The 15,049-nt window shown below is 32.1% G+C and overlaps 1 protein-coding gene across 2 annotated transcripts; it reads left to right on the top strand.

The window, feature by feature from the left end:
- Window positions 1-4,197: 4,197 nt before the first annotated feature.
- LOC124836304 (integrator complex subunit) lies at window positions 4,198-10,895 on the top strand. 2 transcript variants are annotated; one of them, XM_088103294.1, is made up of 13 exons: window positions 4,198-4,659; window positions 4,847-4,913; window positions 5,768-5,898; window positions 6,026-6,409; window positions 6,503-6,717; window positions 7,143-7,466; window positions 7,608-7,803; window positions 8,195-8,287; window positions 8,386-8,477; window positions 8,758-8,875; window positions 9,354-9,442; window positions 10,140-10,191; window positions 10,291-10,895. In XM_088103294.1, the coding sequence occupies exons 3-13, from the start codon at window positions 5,890-5,892 to the stop codon at window positions 10,810-10,812; spliced, it is 2,094 nt and encodes a 697-aa protein (XP_087959420.1). In that variant the 5' UTR covers window positions 4,198-4,659; window positions 4,847-4,913; window positions 5,768-5,889; the 3' UTR covers window positions 10,813-10,895. The 2 variants fall into 2 exon arrangements, with proteins under 2 accessions (XP_087959420.1, XP_047167399.1); XM_047311443.2 differs by having other exon boundaries at window positions 4,199-4,659; window positions 9,357-9,442.
- The last annotated feature ends 4,154 nt before the right edge of the window (window positions 10,896-15,049 follow it).

Genomic DNA, 15,049 nt, shown 5'->3' with positions numbered 1-15,049 from the left:
GGGACCCTTCCATTCAAGAAAGGAAAACCATGGATATCATTACCACGTAAGAAAACATCATCCTAATGTAATATATTATATATTTTGATTCACTTAAATTGGAATATAAAATCAAATTTTGTTATTCAACTTTTAAAATATGCTGATTAACAAATTTCACTATTCACTTGTTTGGACTTCAATATCAATTACTTTTAATTTTTTTTATGTTGATTTTACATAAGTTCGTACAAATATTGATTAAATAATAACCTATTAAAAGGTAAATACTATATTTTATTGTAAAAGAAATATGATCGTCATAATTCGATAAAGGATAATATTTTCATAAGATGAATCAAATCTCGTTTGATAGTCTTAAAATCGTGTAGATTCATTCATTATAAAGTGTTTTTCTAAAAGTAAGTCACATATTTGATTTTTACAATAAAATCATTAAGTAATAACTAAGTTCAGATAAAAAAAATTTAATCATCATAACAGCTATTTTTATATCAATTTATAAATTTAATACACAACAAATTTATATATCAATTTATAAATTTAATATTATTAGTATTTAAACTAGTTTTTATTATTAATAAAATATCATAATTAATTTATAAATTATATTCTTATTGACTCTTAAGATTATAAGAAATACATTTTTTTTATATAAATAGAATTAATATATAAATTGGTATTTAATTATAATTAATGAAACACTAATTATATGTAACATCCCAATTTAGTAATATGAAACTACTAAAATGAACATTACATAGATAATGATACAACAAACTATAGATTTGCGAAGAATAAAATTCTTCACCTGAAGGACCAAAAGCACAACCTACACTTCAAACTTCTCATCTAACTTCCCGTTTAACCAACTGAAAAAATTGCATCCCTAAGCTCACACCATTAAGGTGATTATCGGAAAAGAGAAAACAAAACACAGACAGACAAACACAGAAGCAAGGGTGAGCTATATATACAAAGATCATACTATTACAATAACACACAACATTCATGTTTAATTCAAGTAAACTGAATCACACATCATAACATGTTATACTTTAAATTTAACTCGTCCAGACTTATAATGATAGTCGAGCTATGGTGGGTCGTGCACTCGTGGTGGCCTCTACTGCTTTGCAAAGCCATTGTCAATGGGTTTCACCTTACCACACTCACGAGGTTAGCATGTTCCGGGCCTCAAGGCATACTGGAAGCCCCCAACACTAAGACCTCCTGCTACTCCTCACGACATGGTTCAATCCTCTCTATTTGAGAATGATTGGCCATTGGAGTTTCTGGATGACCCCCAAGACTGAGCTCCTACTCTCATTCTAAACAACTAAGAATCTCACCAAGAGATTCTAAACTTTGAAACTTATACTTGCAACCTTGAGATCATACCACTTTCCTTTTCAACTCATATACTTTTAATTAGAATCAACATGCATGTTTAAGCTCCATAAGATAAGGCCATAGATATTAAAGCATGCTTCACAAACAGTGTAACAAACCACTTAATCAATCATAAAACCAAAGGAAATTAAACAACTAAACTCAGGACTTCTCGCACAGCGCACACTACTCGCATGGCGAAACCAGAGTGGCTCGCATAGCGCACCACACTCGCCTTGCGAATTACTTCGCATTGGTGATAGACATTAGGTTTCTCGCATAGCGCTACCAAGTCGCACAACGAGAGTCTAGACAGAGACCAACCCCCCAAACCTTCTCGCCTTGCGCCCCATTCGCTTTTCTAATTAAAATGGCAGTGGCTTCAGGTCACCACCAATCGCATAGCGACAGGATTCGCTAGGCGAATCCACCAGGCAGAGAGCAACACTCTCTGGTCATTCGCGAAGCGCATCAGCTCGCACAGCGAATGACCTTGGCAGAGAGCACCCCTTGCAGGGACTCGCAATGCAGAACCATTCGCATTGCGAGTCTGCATAATCTGCAGAACGCCAGTTCTGCAGAATTATACACACTCACACCCTCTTACCATTTCCAATAATCTTCCCCAACTTCTAAGACCTCTAATGGGTGATATAAACCTAATTAAACTTATCTAATTCATTTTACTCATTCCTACGGTGATTATTAAGTGATTAAGACCCAAATTCCTTCTTAAAACACTAATTTCCTCAACTTAGGGGCTCAAATCCAATTCTACCATTTTTAACCTGTTCTAAACCAGTTTTATGTTCCTAGCAAGCCACGTTGGACCTATCTAAATTGTCCTAACCCTAAAAAAACACTCTGTACCTCATATGCTCAAAATCACTATCCCACATTCTCTCAAATGATCTAAAATACTTCCTAATTCCCAAACTATCTATCTAATTAAAACTACAACAAAAATCTTACCCCCAAACACTTCCTACATGTTCAATTTACAGTAACTAAGTTCATCCAATTCAATTCATAAGCAAGCCATTACAGTTTCATCAACTGCACGTTTCAGTCCATAACATCCAATATGCTTAAAACCAAAAAGTAGTCCAAAACAACACACCAGTTTAGCATTCAACATGCATACATATTTATAAAACAAATTCAAACAAACAACTAGCTCCCCTTACCTCAGAGTTGAACTGCCCAACTCACAAGAACGCTTCTCTATAGTACCTCACACAACAAGGACCCAACCAAACCCTACAAACCACCACATTGGTGGTAGAAAACAGTTCTTAGAGCTAGAATTTGGCAGAGATTTAAAGAAAAGAGTTTCTAGTTACATGCAACCAGTAAAGTCGCATGCCCTATGTCCCAAGGCAACGGAGGAGAAAGGAATAACTACTTACCAGTGAGAAGGAAGAAAGTGACCAGTTCAAAACGGAGCCCTCTACGCTGGGAACGCTCGAACACCACTTGATCAACAATCCGATGGCTCAATGAGAAGAGATTGAAGAGAGAAGACAGAGGCAAAAGAAGAAGAAAGGTATGAAGAGTGAGGTTTGGTTGCTGAGAAAATAGGAAGGAACTTTGAATTTCACGTTTTTATACATAAGTTATTTTATTAATAATGTTCCATCATATCGTCTGATGCCACATGTCCACTCCCCAAAACTGACTTCTTTTCTCAATCTTTACAAATTAGTTTTTGTTTAGGCAAAACTTTTATAATTTAAATTAAAGACCAATTTAAAGTTTAATTTATAAGAAAAAATAATACTGATATTTGATTGATAGTATCATGATTCTTTTCAATTTAATAATGAAATTTCAAAAAGAATATTTTTTTATTTACCCAAAAATATTTGTCATATTTAACTATACTTAAAAAGTAAGGAGATGAACTTTTTGAGTTATATATATATATATATATATATATATATATATATATATATATATATATATATATATATATATATATATATACTTCTTAATACAATGCTTACCTAATATTTTTAATATTACTTTTACAAAATTATATATATTCCATATATTTATAACATGTAATAAAAGAAATTATTCTATTTTTATGTACATAATTCTTTTCAACGTTTCGTTTCAAAATAACTATTTTTTAAAATTTTATAGTAATTTTCTACATATGATCTTTTTTTTCAACTTTATTCTTTTAAGAAATTTATATTTAAAACTCAAATAATTGTTAATACTAAAAAACTATTTACATAATAAAATAATTATCTATAATAAAATTATAAAAAATATTTTATATTCCATGATATTTTTTATTTCAATAATTATTATAGTAATAATTTGTTTTTACTATTGTAAAACAATTTTAGTAATACATTTGAGATTTTACTAATTTTTAATTTTTAATAATTATTCATAAAAATGATATATTTTAATATAATAAAAATATAAATGCATATGTGAATACATATATTTTAATAAAAAAAGTTTGTTAATGAATAAAAAAACACAAAATATAAAAGAAGGTAAATAATATGTTCATCAAACAATAGTTACATTATTTTTTTTATATTACCAAGTCTTATAGAAAAAACACTATTTATTTTGATAGGTACTTTTTTTTATATAATAAATACTAAAAAGTTACTTAATAAATATAAAAGTAAGAAAACAAAGATAAAAATGTATGCCAACCTATAATTCCAAATTAAATTTTTTACTATTATTATAAATATAGATATTAAATTCTGATCACTAATTGTCAAATTTTTCAAAGTCCCAAGACCAACCTGACCTTTTCTATACTGAAACTCATTTTGTTTGACCCACACATCTGAAGGGGCTTTTCCAAAGCCCCTAGCCCCCAAAACCCTAGAAAATAGGTTGGGATTAAATTAGGCCCGGGTTACCCTCTTAGCCCCCAAAACCCCATTTTTCTCTGTTGATCCTGGACATCCATTTTCTTCTAGAAGAGCTCGACAACAATGGCAACACACAGTGGATTCTACGGCAGACGGCAGCGCTTGCTGGTACAGGCGGCGACAACACACAGTGGAGGCAACGGCAGCATTTGACGGCAACGCAGGTGGTATAGGCGGCGGCGATAGCAACTATCGAGTGGAGTGAAAAATTGTGGAATTTCTGTTTCTTGATGATATCGTGGTGCCCTTTTCAGTCAAAGTGGAAGCATTATCTAATATAGGCATCAATGGAATGAAAAATATGGTAACATGTCTTCAAGGGATGAGAAAAGCGGTATTTGCCAATCCATCAAAGGTTTGTGTGGCCTATCTAACTCCAATACTCTACCTTCATCTTTGATAGAAGGTTATTTCACTTTTAGAATGCCCTCAGGTTTATTGTCATTGGGTATTTAAACATTTTTACTTACCTTTTATCCTTGTAATATTGTGGGTTTACTTTCTTGGATGTGATGTAAATTTTATGACATTTTTTCAACCAGGTCCATACAAATTCAAGGTCTTCTGAAGTTGCTATTGAGCTTCTATTATGTGCATCTCAATACATAGGTACCAAAATCAACCTTCATTCTCACACTAACCACAATTTGCAACTCATTCTTACACTAACCACAATTTGTATTACTGGTGTAGATTATTGTTCATTTACTTCTGCTGGGTGCCCAAATATAGCTTCTGATACTAATACTACTTTATTTGTTAAAAGGTTACTGGTTTAGTTGGATTTCTCTTGGAAATATTTTTATATAAAAGCAACGGAAGGAGGCAATGTGTTTTTTTTTCTGGGTGTTTCCTTTAACAAGTCATATGAATCAAATTATAAAACATTAAACACAGTAGAATGTCAATTTTGATCAAGTATTTTAATTTGATGGTCCTTATCAGAGGAAAAAAAAATAAAGGAGCATAAATGTCATCTCTACAATCAGATTGATAGGATATTCCTATCAAGTATTGTCCTAAACGGGCCAGCTGTTCTTTTGGGTGTCATATGGCAGAGTCAGTGTATTTAAATATTATGTGATAGTTTGTGTTTTGCATGTTTTGTCTTGTTTTGTTGAACATACATATTCTTTTTGTTGGCTAACTGATAATGGTGATGCAGGACATGGAAGGAAAACCATCATATGTTTCTTAAGCATTATTTAACCAAAACTAGAGAGTAGTTAGAGATTTAGTTTAATCAAATACCATAATTAGTATAATTACTGGATTTGGCTTCATTTGTAATGAAGTTATCATACTTATTCGTGTTTGATGCAGTTTTAGAGTTATTTTAATCAATCCATGTTCCTCATCGTAAAATTTTTCAAAAATTGGGAATAACTTATTGAGATTTCTTGCTTAAGTGTATTTTTACTTTATAATAATGTATATAATTTATTTATGGGTTACATTTGCAGATTGTCTTTCCATAAAGTGCTTCCTTTAGACAAAAGTTCTTCTGCTCCTATTTCTCTTCCTTTCATCTTGCATAGCCATACTTTCTGGAGCAATCTACAAAAGGCTATTAATTTCATACTGTATGAAGTTTGTAAGTTTCTTACCCCTTTGTTACATCTTCCAGGGTGTGTCGGGGCAAGTGGAAGTACCTATTATGTATACTCCTTTCGAAAATGTTCTCTTCATTGTTTAAATTTGTTTTTTCCTGGGTTTTGCAGACATGTTTGAGCAAAGGCAGGGGCTTTCACTTCCCCCCATGTCACATACTCAATTTTTGTGGAATTAGGATATTATTAGATTGCCCACTAGACCTTTCAGCTCTCCTGGCCTTCTCCCCTATACCTACTTTGGATTGCTTGTCAATTGTAGAAAGCTACAACACTGAGGCTAATGATTTTGATTCAAGGGCTGCGTTTGGGAAAAGACAGAAAATTGAAAAGCTCCTTCATGCTAAAAACTTACTTTTTGCTGAACCTTGGTACAAGACTGTTAATAATTTGCAGCTGTGGAATTCCTCTTTCATTGATGTTGTATTAATATCCAGTCCAATGGGTATTATGGGGTTGCCCTTTCTTACTCGAATGAAGGGTTTCTCAGCTAAGGTAGTCTTTTTGATGTTATTATTGGACTGTGTTTTCATTTTTGTTGATTTCTGTCACCAAAATAGTTAGTTTAATATTTGTTCAATTGGTTAGATATACGTAACTGAAGCATCGGCAAGATTAGGCCAGCTAATGATGGAGGATCTTATATCAATGCATGGGGAATTCAGGCATTTCTATGGACCAGAAGAATCAAATTTCCCATCGTGGCTGAGGCAGGAAGAGCTTGAAATCCTTCCCTCTGAATTGAGAGAGATAATATTGGGGAAAGATGGACTGGAGTTGGGTGGTTGGATGCCCTTGTACAGGTGATCTACCGTTTTACCTCAAAACTTGTATGGTATTTAAAGTTTTATCTAAAAACAGAACGAAATGTGCTTGACTTGTAATTGCAATGGTTCTATGATACTATCCTGTGATGGATTAATTATAATTTTTCATGTAAAATCGCTCTTGACTTGTTGCTTCCTTGCTTGATATTTATGTCTTGCCTTTTGTATGTTTGAGTGTATGGCAAATAAGGGGAGGGAAATTTTGAACTTTTGTTTCTAGGATTCTCAGTTATTTGTGTTTTTTAATTTTTTTTATTTGCTCATTTATATAGTCTTTGTTAGCGTGGTTAAGCTGTTGCTTTTTACATTGTTATGTAAACCTTGTTGCTGTATCCATTTCTTCTTCAAAGTCAATTACAGCAATTCATTTGTTTGAAGATTTAATTTGTGGAATTTCTCAGTGCAGCTGATGTGAAGGATTGTATGCTAAAGACTCACACTCTTAATTATGCTGAGGAAGCTTGCTACAATGGTACATTGGTTATAAAGGCATTCAGCTCTGGTGTAGAAATAGGCAGTTGTAATTGGATCCTAAATAGTCCAAAGGGAAATACTGCATATGTTTCAGGATCCAGCTTCATTTCTGCACATGCAATGGCTTTTGATTACCGCAGTTTACAGGGGGCATGCGCATTAATTTATTCAGACTTCTCCTTGGGTGATACTCAAGATAGTGCAGATGGGGATAATTGTTCTGTCTCAGCTGCTAAGTTACAATCTATAAGGTATGGTATATTGAAATTTTATTCCCCGTCAAACTCTATGTTTCACCCAGACACCAGTTATTGTTTTTCAAGTGTTTATCCTCTGGCTGTAGTAATGAATATTTATGTATATATTGACTTCCATGTGGTTTATTATTCAAGTTCTCAAGATTTGGCTGGATTCAACCATAACTCTGATGAGAACGCAGAGGAAAAGGAAAAGCTGGATTTCATATGCTCAAATACTATAAATTGTATAAAAGAAGGTGGTTCTGTTCTTATTCCCATTGATCGACTTGGAACTATTTTGCTTCTCTTGGAGGAAATGACAGCATCACTCGAAGCTTCAGATTTGAAGGTGTCCTTTCTTCTTTTTAGGACCACATTAGTTAGCCTTGTTCTACAGAACCAAATGCCCATATCCTTTTTAGTTGCTTGTTCATACTAACTAGTAAAAAACCTATCTTTATCAACTTATGTGGCATTAGCCTTAAGTTCTGTTATTTTTCTTATTCCCATTTGTATTTTTGTTTGCCAAGAGACTTGACCTTACCAAATGATTCTGCTTACAAGTGTTCATTATTAAAATTTTACTGCCTTTTATTTTTTGTTTTTGTGCTGCAATGGAAATTGGGAAAAACTGGGAATGCAAAGTTCCATCTTTTATTTGGAAAATGGAGTTCTGGATTAATATCGGATATCACTCACTAATTTCTATTATTAAGTAATCACAATTTTTCTATTTGTAGGTTCCAGTTTATATAATTTCTTCAATGGCTGAAGAATTACTGGCATTGCTTAACATCATACCTGAGTGGCTTTGCAAACAACGGCAAGAGAAAGTATGGACCATTAGAAACATTAATTTGGTCCATTTCACTTGCATACTTTTATTTGTAGAGTTTGACTTCCATTTTACATACTTTAATTGCTGCTGCAGTTATTTGCTGGGGAACAGTTGTTTGCACACGTCAAGCTCTTAAAAGAGAAAAAGATTCATGTGGTTCCTGCTATTCATTCACATGAACTCTTGTGAGTTCTTTTTTACCATGTTTTTCCTTTAGGTTTGCTTATAAAAATCTAATTGAAATTGAAGTGATTAATCAAATTTCGCATGATTCCTGCACTTTTTATCTGCTAAATTTTGCAATGTTAACTATTTCAGTAACAATTTTGTTTCACAACTGTTGAGTTTCTGTTAATAGCCTCAAGATATGAGAAGAACTTATTTTAACAAACTGCAGTAGTGAAATGGTTTCATAAATTTTTTCTTATCGTTAGTTTCTATCAAAAACTGATGTATTTCTTGTAGAATTAATTGGCAGGAACCTTGTATTGTATTTTGTCCTCACTGGAGTATGCGAATGGGTCCTGTTGTTCATCTGCTTCGACGATGGTGTGGCAGTCCAAAATCTTTACTTATTCTTGAGGTAAGATATATTTCCTCTATTACAACTATAATATGCTTTGTTAGAAACACCATGTTATACTATACTATACTTTAGTGTTATTATTATTGTGAGATATATTAGATTATTAGATATCTTATCTTTGTCTTTTATTTTAGTTACTTTGTTATTATTCTTTATTTGTATTTTGGACTTAACTCATATTTCTTTTATTATAAAGTATCTTATGTGTATTTTCTATACAAGGGAGATCAATCCCAAACTTATTTTTCGTTATGTTCAACAATTACGTTCCCTTATCCCATCCTCACAAGGTGATGGATGTAGCTCAAAACTTTTTGGATAATGTTTTTAAATTACACGGATTACCTACCACATTACCAGTGACATCATTATTCTTGGGGTAGAAATGAATCTTCATATCTGCATTATTTTAAGTTCTGTCCTTTTAATGTCGTTTGAATGTCTTTGGCCAATGTTGCATTGAATTTCCTATCAGCAGGATATTCTGAATCTTGAGCTAGCACTTCTACCTTTCCAACCCGTCACAATGAAGGTTCTTCAATGTTTGTTTCCCTCTGGAATTGGGTAGGTATACCTTTCCATCTGTCACGTCTTCCAATATATTATGTACATTCATGTATATGTGTAATTGTTCTTACTGATAATTCTCAAAATCTCTATAAACATCGAGCCAGTAGCAGTCTATATATAGTCTTTAATTATACCACCCAATAAACCTAGGGGGAAGAACGACCTATCAAAAATGAGAAATACTGCCTTGATAAACTGTTCGATTACTGGTGCTTGTAGAATTAACATCTATATGGATGGTTCCATACGTTTTTCGGTTTGGGAATGTGATTACATTGCGTATACCCTTTCTTTTCTTCCCCATTTCAAAGGACCTGAACCCAAAACTTGGCGTATTATTTTGATAACATTAATTTCTTTCTAATTTTTGTCATTAAAAGTGTAACATAAATATAATGTAAAACTATCCATATTTCTTCATCTAATTGAGAGTGGATAGGTTCTCTGATAGACTGATACCACATTAGAAATGGTCTTGGACTAACTAAGCCCCGAAAGGTAGTTCCAGGGTGGGAGGATTGTTGAAGATTTAATATAAACTATTCATGTATCTTCGTCTAAGAACATAGATTTTAGTAAAGGCACGTGAATTGTTTATTTTAATTATATCTTTATGAAAGACGTGTAATCTGTGCCAACTACAATTGGACTTAGCTATTTAGTATTCTCTCATTTGATTTCTACTCTGTAGGTTGCGGACAGTTCAACCTTTACTAAAGTTATTGCGGCCGAAGACGGTCCTGGTAATTATTATTATACACTATGTTATATTATACGATTACACATTTGCATGCGATAAAATTATTATCTGTTTTGGTTTTTATTCCTTTTTTAATCTCTAGTGTCCTGAGGAGTTGAGACTGCAGATCAACCTTTCCAGTGAAAATTCTTTCTCCGTTTTGTATTATACTGAAGCTGAAACTTTGAAAGTACCGTATCGAAAGCACAACTCAGAGATAAAAATTGCAACTGATTTGGCTTCCCAGTTTTATTGGAAAACATTCAAAAAAGAAGAAATCAGTATAACAAAATTGAAGGGAGAGCTACGAATGGAAAATGCCAGACATCATTTGCTATTGGAAACTGATAACAAAAATTCTTCGAGTAATAGTAGGTCTTCGGAGCATTGTGGTTTACCTGATTCAGAAAAACTTATGGCTGCATTATCAAAGATGGGCATCAGTGGAAATATCCAACATGGTATGAGTGATACCAAATCACAAACTGTAAGTATAATTCACATAGAGGACCCTTACAAAGCCTCGATAGAGATTGGAACCACTGGTACTATTATTACTACTGCTCAGGAAAACGTGGCTTCCTCCATTTATAAAATTATCGACAACATTTTGAATTCGGTTTAATTGTTGTAAGATGTTGATTTTAGAATAGTGGGTGTTTGGGAAATGACTAACTGATTTGAAATGGAAAGGTTTTTAATTATGAAGTATTAGTTATTATAAATCTAAATTAAATTATTTGCACCTTCAAAGCTTTTCATGTTAGGGTCAAGCAGAGGAACATTCTGCCCTTTTCTAATAGTTTCATCCCTCATCTACTGAGTATATTACCCTCTCTTATCTCTCCAAATGTCCCACGTCTTTACACCTTATCGTTGAAATTGTGAAACTCTCCGTTGAAGCTTTTCTGATGAAGGGGTATGTTAATGGGTCATTTAACGAAATGTATACTTATGAAAAATATGGATTGAAGTGAAAAATAATGTCAATTCTCTTCTCTCCTTAAAGCATTTAAATGATTTTCACATTTGATAAATCTAGAAAGATTTTATTCTTGCATTAGAGATACTTAATATAAGGTCATTGTTTGACCCACTTATACGAAAACATATATTTAAAATCAACAAGTCGTTATGATCCATTCATCCACTAACCTCATTGTTAAGCAGTCATTATGATTATCAAACGTCTTTACAAAAATTGATCTTGCCTTTCATCACAATTCAATATGCCACATTCCTTCTTCATCATGAGTCACTACTAGTGTTGACTCCATGTTGGTAATTTGGAATTAATTTGACAAATTTGTCATTGATATTGTCTTTAATTAATCGAACGTTATTTTTGAAATGATGTGTTCAAAATCCATTACGTAGATAGTTAAAGTGTTATAGGATATGAAAATAAGATAACATTACAAAATTATAAACTTCATTAAAACTAGTCTCATAACCAAAATAAATAAAAGATTAAAAAAACATCTGTTTCGCAGAAATTTGATTGATTGACAATACATAATAACATTTTAATTTAATAATAACATCAATTGTATAACGCTCAAATAGACATGATACGATAGAAGGATATTAAAATAATGAATATAGAAGTTCTTCCTATTCTTAAGACTTATTAACCATGGTGTTAAGGAAGATTTCATATTTCAAGCACTTTTTTATTTCTCTAACCCAGTAATGTTGAATATTTGAAAAAGTATGTATATTATGAGGACGGATATATGTATTATTGTATGCGATTCACATATATTAATTATCCGATAATAATTATAAGTGATTTTATTTATATTTTTAAAATTTAAAATTTAAGTGATGAAAATAAAATTATTAATGAAAAAAATAATTTAAAATTTAATTTATATATTTTTTATAAACTATAGGATTGAATTTATGTTTTAAGATATGAATTTTTAAAAAATTTATATTTGGACATGATAATTTGAATTTTATTTTTAGAAAAATCAAATTTATTTACCTTAATAATTTTATTTAAAATTATATATTTTTTGTTTAAATTTATATTTGAAAAGATTGTATTTAAATTTTTTGAAAAATAGAATAAAAAAATATTCGTTGTTATCTTGTCAGGACCCTTAAAATTCCATGTAGTGGAAGACAAGTGTAGGTGCAAGGTTTCTGAAATTCAGAAAGTGGAAGACAGGTGTGAGCTACAGAGTGGACGATCGGTTTAGTGGCGGTAGTATTTAAAGCAAAATTTCAAACTTCATGCCACTTTTTTGCATGCACCTTTCATCTTCAACGTCCTTTTGAGTTCTTCATTTTCTCCTCCTTCTCTCTACAATCTTCTTTTTCTCTCTAAGAATTCTCATCCTTTTCTTCTTCTGATTAACAATCAGACCACGTCTGAGTCTTCCTGGTGACAAGGGCTTCACTTTGTACCAATCAAGTTGTGGTTTTAAGCTAGTGAGTTCCTTCTCTTCTTAGAAAGTTCGTTTTCTGACACATGCAAGTCAAGTTCTGGTTGCATGAGTTTATCATCTCATTTTGAGCACATTTTTGGTCTTTTGTTTGGTTTAGTTTCATAAATCGTGACCGTAGGATTCTAAGATTTATGGTGGTGAGTTATTCTATACAAACTGTAAGCGTTTGGTTAAGTTTAAGAGGTAAGAGAAGCTTATTTAATTTAATTAAGATTCTTTGTTTTGAATGTTGGCTTGGGTGTTTGATGTTGTGTATATGTATTTGGTTGAGATGAACTATAAATGCGGTTGTATGCTTGTCTGTATGGTGAATGATTGATAAAGGGTGTGAATTGGGTTGATATAGGGTTTGATCTTCAAACTGCAGCATTCAGCGTAATTTCTGTGTTTGAAACCGATAGTCATTATTGACCGTTTGGTTTTTCATTTGGGTATTCAGTCTGAACTGGATTCTTCTTCTGTAGAGAATTTCAGTTAATGACCGATCGGTTTTTCTCTTATTATACTGGTAAATAAGCGTTAGGTTTAAGTATAGCTTTCTCTTAGTAATTAGCTTAGTTAAGGTATTCTATAATATTTAAATTCGTAGATATTATAATTATCATTTATTGAAAATAAGTGTTATGTAATTGTATTAGATATATATACTTCTTCACTTTGTTATAAGCTCAATAGTGCTCAGTTTTGAACCAAGCGCTCGATCTCAGTAGTGCTTGGTCTTGAAGCAAGCGCTTGGTCTCAGTAGTGCTCGGTTTTGAACTAAGCGCTCGGTCTTATAATATGTTCCGTAATATATCTGCATTAGGTATTAAGAGTGTTCGGCCAAGCTCCATAGTGTTCAGCCTTAGTGTGTAGTGTTCGGTTTAAACTCTTAGGTCTTTGATAAAAGCTTTCATCATTTTCGGTTAGGTTTAATTATATGTATAACATAGTATTTCATACATTCTTTGAGTTCTATCTCTTAAAGACCTTTCGGTCATACTTGTTGAGTAGCTAGAAAACGTTCTATATTATCATAAGTGTTAGGCTTCTGATGAGTCTATTCTATATGGACCGTTCGGTCCTGTTATGTGAATAAGTGAAAGACCGCTCGGTCTTACACTAAGTGTTCAGTTAGATTAGTCTAAAAGGTATTCTCTTGTTTGGTCTTGCTTATAAGATGGAAGTTATTTCTTTCATTGTTGTTTTAAGATGGGATATTGTTTTCAGTGTTCAGTCTGATTGTATTGATGATGAAATATGATGATATTTAAAATGTGATATGAATTGAATAGTATGGATATGAAAGAGAATTCCAGGGAGGAATATCTTATGATTTGTTATGGAATGGTAAAGTATGAATGTGGTCATGCTAAGGTGATGTTTATCCTGATATTCTATGATTACTCATTCTCAAGTAGAGAGTAGTGAATCATGTGTGAGAATGGCAGGAGGTCCTAGTTCATAAGGTTAAGATGGGCGAAGTATAACGGACTAACCCTGGGTGGCAGTTGTTGAGGGCATCCCAGTTACTACATCACCCGGGTGCAAAAACGTCCTAGCTACACAAAATTCATACAGTTCAGACAGTCAGAGTAAAGTGGTCGTTCGTTGCATGCATTAATGTATGGTTATGGTTGGAAATGCATGATTCGTTGTTGCATGATTGACTATTGAATTATATTAGATTTATATGAAATATATGTTTTACTGAATTAATTAAATTACATAAGCTTACCTTATTTCCTGTCTTGTCTGTATTGTCCGTTCGACCGTCATTTCCTGTTGCAATGATCATCTTGTGGATGTGAGTAGAAGGGGAAGAGTGTCTATTGGAAGAGTGTCTACTGGAAGAGGCTATGGAAGAAGTGGAAGTGAAAGCTGAACCATAGAACAGTTCGGTCGTTAGAATTGGTTATATTTTGATCGGTGTAAGCTTAGTCTTGTAATCGTTCGTTCTGGACTTTTGTTTTGTAAAGTTAAAATTTTGAAGTATTGTTGTAAGGCCGTTCGACAAAAAACATACTTCTTCTCTTTCATAACTGAACTGTAATATTGTTAATTGTGAATATTCTATGGTATGATTTTATAATGTATTATTAGGATATTACATATCTTCATATAAAAAAAATAATAAGTATTTCATAAAGCATATACATTTTCATTATTTAACATACATTATAATATAAAATTAAGATAGTTATAAAATAATAAATTTTTATATTTTTAAAAACAAATAAAATAAAAAATAAAAATAATAATGTTAAATAAATGTAAAAAAATTATACGTACGAACGATCATTTCTATTGCATAAATATCCAACAGACAACAATAAGTTTAAACAAAATGAGTAATAATAATTCCTACCGTACCAAACTCAAGCCCTTTTGATTATTATTAAATATTTCTTATTACCGACATATATC

Source organism: Vigna umbellata, chromosome 1, assembly GCF_029865625.1.
Source record: "Vigna umbellata cultivar VRB3 chromosome 1, Vumbellata_1.0, whole genome shotgun sequence".
Taxonomy (NCBI): Eukaryota; Viridiplantae; Streptophyta; class Magnoliopsida; order Fabales; family Fabaceae; genus Vigna; species Vigna umbellata.
This window is presented reverse-complemented; position numbering and strand designations above follow the sequence as displayed.

Coding starts and splice junctions, on each gene's coding strand:
- LOC124836304 (XM_088103294.1), top strand. Junction 6,718..7,142: donor GGTTGGATGCCCTTGTACAG/GTGATCTACCGT, acceptor GGAATTTCTCAG/TGCAGCTGATGTGAAGGATT. Junction 7,804..8,194: donor TCGAAGCTTCAGATTTGAAG/GTGTCCTTTCTT, acceptor TTCTATTTGTAG/GTTCCAGTTTATATAATTTC.